General features: G+C 34.6%; 1 protein-coding gene across 1 annotated transcript in view; it reads left to right on the top strand.

Moving 5' to 3' along the window:
* SAMSN1 (SAM domain, SH3 domain and nuclear localization signals 1) overlaps positions 1 to 12,171 on the top strand; it is a 175,683-nt gene that overhangs the window by 51,734 nt on the left and 111,778 nt on the right. Inside the window, exon 4 of the mRNA XM_043996076.1 lies at positions 130 to 527. Coding sequence (XP_043852011.1) covers positions 130 to 527 — 398 coding nt within the window. The remainder of the gene's footprint in view (positions 1 to 129; positions 528 to 12,171) is intronic.

Genomic DNA, 12,171 nt, shown 5'->3' with positions numbered 1-12,171 from the left:
ACATTATTATTATGATGTTTTTGGCATGTTATGTTTTTTATCTAAAATGGAATTCACCTTTTTATGCTTTTATAAGTTTATAATCATGAATATGATAAAAATAAACTGATAGATTTGGTTCATTTTCAGAGAAATCTTTTGATTATTTAGATTCACCCCAAGACAGTAATCACTCAGAAGAGGAAGATGACACTTTGATTTCATGCATGAAACTAATGAAGAGCCAAGAAAAGAAAGTTTATAAAGATAACACAATGAAAAATGAAGAGACTGAACGTAGAATGGATTTTGTTTCTCCTTCCCTGGAAAGATTCCATACTTCTAGAGCAAGCTATTTAGAAGACATTTCACCCCACTCTGGAAATGAATTTGAAGTATGGAATGACTGGAAGACATTTACTGATAATCAACTCTGGCCGTGTGATTTTCTTATTTCTCAAACTGGAAGATGGGGAAGCTATACTTGTTCTGCCCACCACTCAATACTCACTTCTTCCCTCATAGATATGGATCTGCCACATTCATGGGTAAGTGGTATCTTCTGATTTTTTCCATAAAATATAGTATAAATGGGGAAAAGTGCTATTTGATCTTTATAATTAAAGAAGCAAATCACCAAAATTCCACTTAATTTTCATCAAATGTAAAGTTATTCTAGCTAAATGCTATTTTTCCAGCAAAAACCCCCAACAACTATATTTGGTAACTTTTTGGGTATGGACATATTAATTATTTATGGACAAGAAAATTCCATGGTGTTTTCAGAAAATATTCATGACTATTTCAGGGCAACATATTAACATATCGAACGTTATACCTATGTGATGTTAAATATATTCTGTAGAAAATGAAGTTCTCTGAAGCACTGTAGGCAATATGCTATAATGAAAAGAAACCAGTATTAAAGGTAGAAGGTGTCAAGCCCCAACTGTACAATTTTCTAATTGTATGACCATAGGTAAGTTACTATTTAGCCTCACTTTCTTTGTGAATGAAATAGAATCTATAATATCTACCCTATCTTTTGTAATCAATTCAATGAACATTTATTGCATAAAACAACTGGCAAGTTCAATGCTCTCTGATAGACAGTAGGAGAAATACATGTTAGTTAAAGTTCTTACTCTTAAGGAATATATAATTAATTAACACAAATAATGACAATGCAAAATAAAATATAAGTACTTTAGAGAGGTACTAATACATGAGAAAGAGTAAAGCTGTTATTTTCCTCAGCATGTTTTTATGCCTTTTATCAAACTCTTATTTTTTTTATATATTTTTCCTTGATTTAACTTCTTATTCAAGTTTTAGTCTACTACTCTTATTTGATTTTAAAAATAATTTTGGGAGGCAGCTAGGTGGTGCAGTGGATAGAGCACTGGCCCTGGAGTCAGGAGGACCTGAGTTCAAATCTGGCCTCAGACGCTTAACACTTACTAGCTGTGTGACCCTGGGCAAGTCACTTAACCCCAGTTGCCTCACCAAAAAAAAAAAATAAAAATAATTTTGGCACTTCCAGAAATTATTGTTGGGCTTGTGTTCATTGCACATTTGTTTTTGAGGCTTGCCTTATAGCTCTTTTAACAACAATGTCTTTTTACAACATCTTCTTGTGTCTTGATCTTCTCTTTCACCATACTAGCTTTTTATAAGATTCTTTTTTATTGTCCCTTGCTCATTTTTTTTAGCCTATTTGTTGACTTTGAATTTTATTTTAAAGTTGGACTCTGTTCCTACTCTTGGGGTTGGAGAGGTGCACTGTCCCAAAATTTAGGGTGGGTTTTTTTGTTTTTGTTCTTTTCTTTTTTGCATTGCTGTTTTCATAGCTAGTTTGGGGAGTTTGGAAGTTTTCAGTGTTTCCAAGGTTGGGTGATCCTTTAAAAGATGCCATCACTGCTCTCATGGTATACACTCAAGGTAACATGTCTGAATTATGTAAGATGATGAGGAAAGAGCAAGAGGAAGCTCTTATTGAATGGCCTCAAATATTTCACTGAAGTATGAGAGGCCTTACTTTATTTTTCATGAAGTACGAGAACACTCAGCTAAGTGTTCTGGGAGAGGAGGTACGCTAATGAAAAGATCTGGAATAGCTGATATGTTGAGTGGGCTAGAGAATAGGTTAGGCAAGTATCAAAGCATTTCCTTGCTGAATTGATAGCCAAAATTAGATTATGTAACTTAAATTTGTAATGGACCCATTCAGCACAGTTCCATGATTTTTACCACTTCTGTTCATCAGCACATTAATAACAGTGAAGGAGGCAGATGGTGAGAGAAATGCAAAGCTGGAGGTTGGTAAGGTATGCTTAGTGATAGGATAAACAGACAAAGGACTTGAGGGTAAAGTGTAGTTTAGAATAGGACAGATATTATCCAGCAAAACATAGGGTCATTGCAGATTTTTTATCAAAAGCTATCTCTTGGAGGCAGCTAGGTAGTACAGTGGATAAAGCATTTAACCCTCATTGCCCTGACCCCCCCCCCCCCGCAAAAAAAAATTCTCTCATATTTTTGCCTAAGAAAATCAGCCTAGAAGCAATATAAAGGATGGATTAGAAAGAAGACAATTCAAGCAAGAACAATAGCCTCCTATTAATCAGTACCTGCATTGTCTATAACTATAAGAATAGAGAAAAGGAAAATATGAGAAATATTATTGAGGCAGAATGTTTGTAAATGCAGGTCAATTATATCAGAGGTTTGTGAGAATACTACAATTATACTTTGTTAAATAAATTAAATAATAATAGTTTGTGTTTATATATGGCTAATGGATACTTTACACCTGTTATCTAATTTGAGTCTCATAATAACCCTCTGAAGTCATATCAGTATTGTTATCCCAGTTTAAGATAAAGACACTAAGGCTCAGAAAGTTTAAGTAACCTGACCAATAAATCTATGTTGAATGTATAAAGGTGCAAGAAGTGAAGGGTTTTTTTCTGTTAATCTAAAAAAGAACAATGGCAGAAACATTTATATAGACATGAAAATATTATGTGTATATATTATATGTATGTATATATATGCATACACACATACATCCATATATGTCACTTTTCCTTTAATAAAAAGGGCCCATGAAAAGGAAGAATTCTGTTATGTTATTCATTATAAATGCATAATTTTTTCTATTAGAAGAATCATACCAAATTTTGCTTTATCCACTTATATATGAATATACTTTATGTGTATAAAGATTAAATGCTTAATGCCAGTTTATATATTTCTTTTTATTTAGACATATTCCTACTAAATCATATGATTAAATAATTATGTAAACAATTTTATACCCAAAGAAGGTCAAAATATCACTTAGGTTTTGAAACAATAATATTCAGCGTTTTTAGAAATAAAACCTCAGTGGATTTGATGGGGGAGATTCAGGAATGTGTTAGAGTTATATTGGTTTGATAAACTTAATGAGATCACTTGCTCTTGAGAATTGAGATACTCATCCAAGAAGTTGGATGAGTGCAAAACATTTTTTATATTCTATCCATATATTCAGAATTAATGACATATGGGAAAAGATCAACTTTCATTTTAGCAGAGCTAGTATTTTTGCTTTAGCAATTGTAGAGTTATAATTTAGGTTTTAACTTTCTTTGCATAGAAAGTACAGCAGGCAGAGATTACCCTGTGGGGAAAGATATGTTTCTGCCATTGATATCTCCTATTGCCAATGACAAGTATTTGTGGGTAATACTTAGGTATATACTTCAACAGGTTTGAAATCCTGAGGCAGTCCTAGAACTTTTTTGTTCAATTCTGTAATGAATCAGATTTTTTAAGGCAACAATGGAATCTTTAGCTGCTGAAGTGAATCTAGTTTTATTGAGGTTTGGTCCTTCATTGAATTAATTGGTGTCCTCATCAGCTAAGGATTCCACAGTACATATTTTGATATTACTTGAAATAATGCTGCTCCATCAGGGGCATGGTGAACTCTTATTGAGCCTGAGTGGTTTTCTGGTAAGACATACCAAAGTAATTAGTCTTTTAATGTTAGCTATTTACAGTTCAATCAATGGGAGATGCATTGCATGGGATTCTTTCTTGTATATACAAGTGTGCTGGGGTTTTTTTTTTGTTCAGTAGCTTTACTTGAGTTCATAACATTTCATTCCTTATTTTCAGAATTAGCTTTAGTTTTCCCTGTGCATTTATACATTATAATGCTAGAACTGGACCAGTTTGTGCAGTTGATATCCACATGGAGTGCCAAAAAGATGTATGTATGCAGGCATGCAGGCATGTGTGTATGTACATAGATGCATGTGTGTATGTATCCATGTATATATTATGTACTGTGTGTTGTAATTATACTTGTTTCTTTCTGTGGACATACATGATACATACATGCATCATTTCTTATGTCAAAATAATATTCCATCACATACATATACCACAATGGGCTTCTGGTTTATTTCCATTTTCCCCCTAATTGTGATTCTTTTCTTTCATATAAGCAGAAGGGAATTGGAAGAGAATTCAGATATATCCCAGAGAAAGGGAAATAGAACTTTAAGGAAACAAAAAGTAAATCTTGAAACAAAACAGTTAGATACAATCTGTAAAAACACAAAATAGTGTTTAGATTTACATATTAACAAGCTACAAAAAGGAAACATGACAATAGAATTGATAGGTTTCATGTATAAGAAAAAGTGGAGAGACCAGCCACAATAATGGAGTAATAAGGAAAGTACTGCCCTATTTCCTTCAAAATTACACTAACAAAATCTCAGATGGTCATCAGATTCAATAGTGATCTGCAATTGAAGGAGGAACCACAGAGAGTCATCCTTCTAGAAACTAAGGGGTACACCTCAATTCATGAAATAGTTAAATTGTGGTATATAAACTACTTATATGGTATAAGAAATGAAGAAAAAAACTTTTAAAGAGAACTAGGAAGACTTATATGATCTGATGCAGAGTTAAGTTATCAGAACCAAAAGAACAATTTATCTTATACTATTACTATTTTGCAAATAACAGTTCTGAGAGACTTAAGAAATATTATCAACTTAATGATCAACCATGAGTCTTGTTTTAATTGACTATGCTTATATGACACAATGGTCTTTCTTTCTTTCCTTCCTACCTTTTTCTTTTCCTTCCTTTCTTCTTTCCTTCCTTCTTTCCTTTTTCCTTTCTTGTAAATAAGAGAAAATGATATAGAAAAAAATGTGTTTTATAATTGGGGTAAAAGATAATAGAAGAAAAGCCAGAAAGAATCACAGTGAAATAGGATAGCTGTGAGAATAACATGTTGAATTTGTTGTATATGTAATTCTTACTACCCAGACCCCCCCCCCCCATACTACCTGAAGGAAAGATATGCTACATCTTATCTTTCTTCCATGCTTCCTTGACACCTTTAAGGGGATTGGAGGTTTCTAAACTCTCTATCAGTGGATCCATCTCCCTGCAATAGTATTGCCAAGTCTAGGGTATGGTTCTCCACCCCACATCCATTTATCTACTTAACAGTCATATTAGTTTTTACAAAGAAACACTTAATTTCAAAAATATAATAACAAATATATAAAAGATCATATAAACACATCATATGAAAAGGAAAAATTACCTTTTAGATATATGTAGTGGGGAAGAGTTCACAATCTAATAAGGATAAAGAGCATCACATAAATGGACAGTTTTGATTATGTAAAATTGAAACTTTTATACAAATCTAATGAAACTAAGATGAGAAAGGAAATAGTTAACTGGGGTAATATTTTTTGGTAGGTTTCTCTGACAAAATTCTTCTTTCAAAGATCTATAACAAATTGATTCAAATGTATGAAAATGAGGAACATTCTCTAATTGACAAATGTTTAAAGGGTATGAACTGGCAACTCTTGAGGGAAGAAATCTAAGTTATCTATAGCAATTTAACAATCCTCCAAATCTCTAATAAAGAGAGAAATTAAAAATAAGGCAACTCTTAAGTTTTGCCCCATATCCAATAGATTAGCAAAGATAATAAAAAATGGAAAATGAAAATTTTGGAGGATCTAGCGGAAAGCAGGCATATTAATGCACTATTGGAGGAGCTATGAATTAATCTGGTAATCTAGAAAATAATTTGGAACTGTGATATATAAAAAGTTCAAAAGACACAGTTTCTAGGTAGTTAATCATTTTATTAATTATTGCTAGCAGATAATTACTAAAAGGGGTCAGTGGCACTCTCAAATGCCAAAAATGGACCATGGAAGCTTATATGCCCTTGGAAGAGTAGATGTTCCAAGCAGATGGCTATCAACTCTGATTGGTTAACAATTAATGAAAATGAATATTATAATGAGAAGTGAACATATTCTAATGAGGGGCTAGGGGACATAACTGATTATGTCACTCTTACTCTCAGATCACTTCCAGCCTTGGGCAATCTAGACAAAGGATCTACCCTCCATCCCCAAGCCTGAATACAATACAATGGGTCAAAATTCAACCAGAATAGATTTTCTTGTTTTTCTAGTTGGGTGGGGCAACAACTCCACTTAAATAAGAAGGACTAGGAAGTGTAAACTTTTGGGCAAGGTCAGAGATTTCCTTGAAAGACTAGACTTTCAGTGAGGAAATAGGAAACAGGAAAATACCCAGTATCTCCCCAATAGTTGGTTACTTAATAATCAGATATAGCCTAAAAGTTCCCGAATTCTGTATATTTTTTGACCCTGTGCTTTCACTGATATTTCTTTACCATAATGAGATAAAAGAGAGACTAAAAGGTGCTTTATGTACCCTTTCCCCTCAAAAAATTTTTTTGTAAACCTTTTATTTTGGAGGTAAAGAACTAGAATACTCTTTTGCTGTCAAAAATGAAGAAATGGTTTCAGAGAAACCTGGGAAGGCTACAAACTGATTCAGAGTAAAATGAGCAGAATACAGGGAAAATTTTATGGTAGCCAATTAATATTATCAAAATAAATGACTTTGAAAGACAATAATTTTAAGAGAAAGAAAAGGGAGAGCAAAGGCACTACCTACAGAGATGTTACTGTGTACAAGAACAAAAGAGATGGGGATAATGGGCCTAGGATTTTCAGAAATGGAAAAATTAAAGTGACTTTAAAAGATTAACTGTGGATAATAGGGGAATTATTTAGAGAAATGTTTCAAGTGCACACCAAGATATAGAGAGGGCGAAGGATACAGATCAATGAAAATGTCAATGAATATCAAAACAAATAATTTAGCCATAAATATCACAGTTCCTGAAATGAGGATTATGATCAAACTATTGAAAGGAGGGAGTGCTTTGAGATACAATGATAAGTTATATAAGTTCTGATAAGTTTTATAATACTTCTGACAATGACCTGATGCTCTGTATTGAACGTGGCATAGAATTAAAGTGAGCAATACAAAGAAAGATGCAAGGGAGAATCTTTAGTACAAGTTTTAAAAGAAAAGTGGGATTCTAAATTAGAAGCCATACACACTAAATTAGAGGTCATACATACTACACACTATACATATTATACATACTATACAGTGATTATAAGGTGTTTGTTTCTTTTCTCCCCAGGAATTCTGCTGTAAAGTTTGGTTAGAATAACAGAGAGCACTATATAATTGCCCAACAAAGGATTCAAAAGTAATTAAATTCTAGTGAATTTAAGTGCAAGTATTGAAACCAGTAAAAGGAAGGCAGAATGTTTATAATGCTTGAATTTAATTTTTTTAATCGAAGTGGCACTGAATATATCTTTATAGCCATACAAATACCCAATATTCCAACTATGCTACAAATAGAAGGAAAGACATTATATGTAGCCATCATCTCACACTTGATAAGTTGGTGAAGAAAGTAATGAAAATGACTGAGTGTGACAAGTTTTCCAAGTTGCTACTCACTGTCCCTCTCATAAGGAAATATATTACATTGAGAGGAGGGAAATTTAATTGTAAAAACTGCAGGTAGCATGCAGATGGTGTCGCTGTAGAGGAATGGGGGACAGAATATATGTAAAAACAATATTCAGTCTGCAGTGGCTTTAGGTGGCTTTTGAGGCAACAGAAATGAAAGGCATGTCAGTTCCTAAGAACCCTTCATTCAGCCAAGAGTTAAGGAAAGTCTAATGTTTTGACATACTTGCCTTAGACCTTCCTCTGCATGTCTTCTGGTTTTGTACCAGAAGCCTAGTTTAGTTTAAACATTTGTCCGTCATTTGTTTACTTCTTAACATGAGGATTTTCATCTGTGGCTCAGCATATCAATAGGTCCTTGGTCATCACCCTTTTAGGATTATTGTATATAGACTTTTTTTTTTTAGTTTTTAGTTTTTTGGGTTTTTTTTTTTTAGTGAGGCAATTGGGGTTAAGTGACTTGCCCAGGGTCACACAGCTAGTAAGTGTGTGTTAAGTGTCTGAGGCCGGATTTGAACTCAGGTACTCCTGACTCCAGGGCCGGTGCTCTATCCACTGCACCACCTAGCTGCCCCGTACATAGACTTTTACTCCTCTCCTGTAACACCCTGAAATTAACTCAGGTCTTAAAAGGTAGTTGTTTCCACCACCCTGGCTATCAGGGGCACAATAGAGCAAAGAAGCTAACACTGCAAAGTCCAGAATCTTATGAAACCTCAGAACCAGGGCTACAAAAGGATTTCCAAGGCTTAAGAAAAAAAAACATCTCACAAAAATAAGCAAGCAAGAATGATTGCCATATTTTGGTGATGGTCTCACACATGTATGTAAGGGGTTATCTAAAAATGGCTAATGGTGAAGCATGATCACTATCTCTGTAATCTTGCACACCCCTCTTTGAGGGTTTTTTGTTTGTTTTTGCTAGGCAATGAGGGTTAAGTGACTTGCCCAGGGTCACACAGCTAGTAAATGTCAAGTGTCTGAGACTGAATTTGAAGTCAGGTCCTCCTGAATCCAGGCCTGGTGCATTATCCACTGCACCACTGAACTGCCCCTCTCACCTCTCTTTGAAGAAGATTTTGATATCTGCCTGGAGGGGCAAAGAAGAAGAATGGGTCATAAGGTTAGCCACATGGTTCTCCTCTGCAAAAGGGAGTTACTGGGTTAGAATTATATTTGTCTTCCCCTTAAGTACTGATAGTCTAGGACAATATTATTTTAGGTTCAAGCTTATATCCACACACTTGACTATTTTACACTAAATGCTATTTCTGTTTTGTTTTGTTTTTTGGGAGGCAATTGGGGTTAAGTGACTTGCCCAGGGTCACACAGATAGTAAGTGTTAAGTGTCTGAGGTCGGATTTGAACTCAGGTCCTCCTGACTCCAGGGCCGATGCTCTATCCACTGCGCCACCTAGCTGCCCCTAAATGCTAGTTTTACAAAAGGCTATCACAAATAGCAAATACTGAGTAAACTCACCGATCCGAGCATGAAACAAACAGAAATTGGTTATGTAGATTAAAATATGCCAGACAATACACAGTGTAAACAAACTCACCTACTGTGACTGAGGGATCTCAGTTTAACCAAAAGAAAATGACTCAATCTTGCACAAGGGAAATTTTCCCAAAGCCTCTAGGGATGATGAAATGAAGAAATTAGGTATATGTTGAAGAATCAGTTTCCCCCCTATGTGACTGCCTTCTCTGACAAAAGTCTGGAAATATGTGTCATTTCTCCAAGCAATGAAGCAAAAATGTCTCTCTTCTCAGAAACCCTTACACCAATTCTACCTTCTCGCAGAAGCATGTGGCATTGCACCACCACTCTCTCCACAAATTATGTAAATACTCTAGGAAATAATCCTAGGGTATATTTATATGTCCAGCCCCAATCTTTTTTTTTTTTTTTTTTTTAGTGAGGCAATTGGGGTTAAGTGACTTGCCCAGGGTCACACAGCTAGTAAGTGTTAAGTGTCTGAGGCCGGATTTGAAATCAGGTACTCCTGACTCCAGGGCTGGTGCTCTATCCACTGTGCCACCTGGCCACCCCCAGCCCCAGCCCCAATCTTCATCCCCTCTTTACTTTAAACTACAATCCTGTCCTATCAACCACTAGTTTTCCTCCTAGCAACTCAATATGTCTAACATGAAATGGATTATCCTCCCACATATACCTATTCTCCATTTTTTTCTCTTACTATTGAGTGCCCTGTTATACTCACAGTCACCTAATCTCAGTCATCATTGAATCTTCTTCCTTTCTCATCCTGCACATACAATAAGTTGCCAAGTCCTGTTGATTATATCTTCACAATGTCTTTTGTATCTGTTCTCTTCTACTGACTCATACAGATACTACACTAATTCAAGTTCTTATAATATCTCTCACCTGTGTTAGTCCAATACTCTCCTAGATGGTCTCTCTCTAACCAACCACTTCTTCTATATCCAATGCATCTTACATACATCTACCAAAATCTTCTTAATGCACAGTTCTGACAAGGTCATTGCCCAGGTCAAAAGCCTTTAGTGGATCCCCACTCCCCCTTGGATAAAATATAAACACATATATTTAGTACTTTGTATATTTTTACCACTATTTACTTTTTCACTTTTACTCTATGAAAGCTCTGTTCAGTAAGTACTCCCTGCCCACATCATACAAACATTATTATTTCTATTTTACAGATGAGAAAACTAGATAAATTCATACAATTTATAAGTGAACAAACTAAATCAAACTCAGCTCTTTTGATCCTAAGCTTAATACAGAAAGGGAAAGGAACTGAAAAGGGTAAAATAGAGACAACTAAGTGGTGCAGAGGATAGAGCCCTGGTCCTGGAATTAGAAAGATCTGAGTTCAAATTTAGCCTCAGAAGCTTATTAGCTGTGTGCCTTAGTTTCCTCAACTGTAAAATGTGGGAAATAATAGCATCTGTCTTCCATGGTTGTATGAAGATAAAATGATATAAGATTTGTAAAGTACTTTAAAATGCTATTATAATACTATTATTAGAAGTAGGAAAACTGTTACCTCTTGAATATTCAGCATATTTTATGTATTTTTGAAGGAAAAGGAACAAAATATGTAAATATATGTTTTATACTAATCTGTGATTATCAAATGAGATAATTTATATGTATACTTTGAAAAAGCATAAAATATCATGTGAATATAAGAAGTAATCACTATCCCACATTTTTTGGATAAACATAGCTCTCATCTCAAAATTAGACTTTTATTAATAGAAAAAAATTCAGGAAAAGGAAGAGCAAATGGAAATCAGACCAATTGTGAAGTCATCCATGTCTTTGTTTACATTTAATTCTTCCCTCCTTGTGGGGGATGTCAAGAATTTATGCCTTATTCTCCATGGAACAAGTATGAAAATAGTTTAGGGTTTTTTCCTCCCCTTTCAGAAAATGGTTGTCTCAACCTTAAATGAAACCTAAAAGCTAAAGCTTGGATTGAAAACTTTAAAATGTTTTCAATTGCAAGACAAGTTATTAATAATTAGATATTAGATATAGAGCAATTCAGAGTTCTAAAAAACCTAGGTTCTGGTACCAACTCTGTCACTAAAAAATGGAAATACAAGTCATCTAAAACTATCACCCCTCTCCTCCACTTCATAGATTTCAAAATACAAAGAACATTAGAAAAAGGGGCAGCTAGATGGCACAGTGTGCTAGGCCGGTAGTTTGGAAGACCTGAGCTCAAATAAGCTCTGTGACTTTGGGCAAGTCACTTAACCTCTCTATGCCTTGGTTTCCTCAACTGTAAATGAGGATAATAACAGCATCTACCTCGTAGGGTTGTTGTGAAGATCAAATGAGATAATATTTATAAAATGTTTATCACAGTGCTGGCACATAAGTAGATGCTCAATAAAGGCTTGTTTCCTTCCTTACTCCAAGATGTAATAATATAATTTCTTCATTTCACAGTTAGATGACTTCCCCAAAGTCACACAGGTGGCAGAGCAGGGATATAAACTTGACTCTTCTTATGCCAGGTGAAATCTATCATGCACCATGTTTCTTTTTCAGTAAAATAAAGAGGGGAGGGGTGTGCAGTCATTCATACTTTGGAGATGTGGTGGTGCTGTGTTCCTGTCTGTATAAAGTGACATGTCTACAAAATGTTTGTTTTACATCCCTTCAAAGCACATTCTGTTCAGTTTAGCATTGGTTTTCTCAACTCTCTTGCTCTCATTTTCTTCATGAACTCATTTTTCAGTATATAGTTGTTTCTCACCAACAACACTTCCTCT

Source organism: Dromiciops gliroides, chromosome 3 (genome assembly GCF_019393635.1).
Source record: "Dromiciops gliroides isolate mDroGli1 chromosome 3, mDroGli1.pri, whole genome shotgun sequence".
NCBI lineage: Eukaryota > Metazoa > Chordata > Mammalia > Microbiotheria > Microbiotheriidae > Dromiciops > Dromiciops gliroides.
Note: the sequence above shows the minus strand (reverse complement) of the source record. Positions and strands in the feature narration are given on the sequence as shown.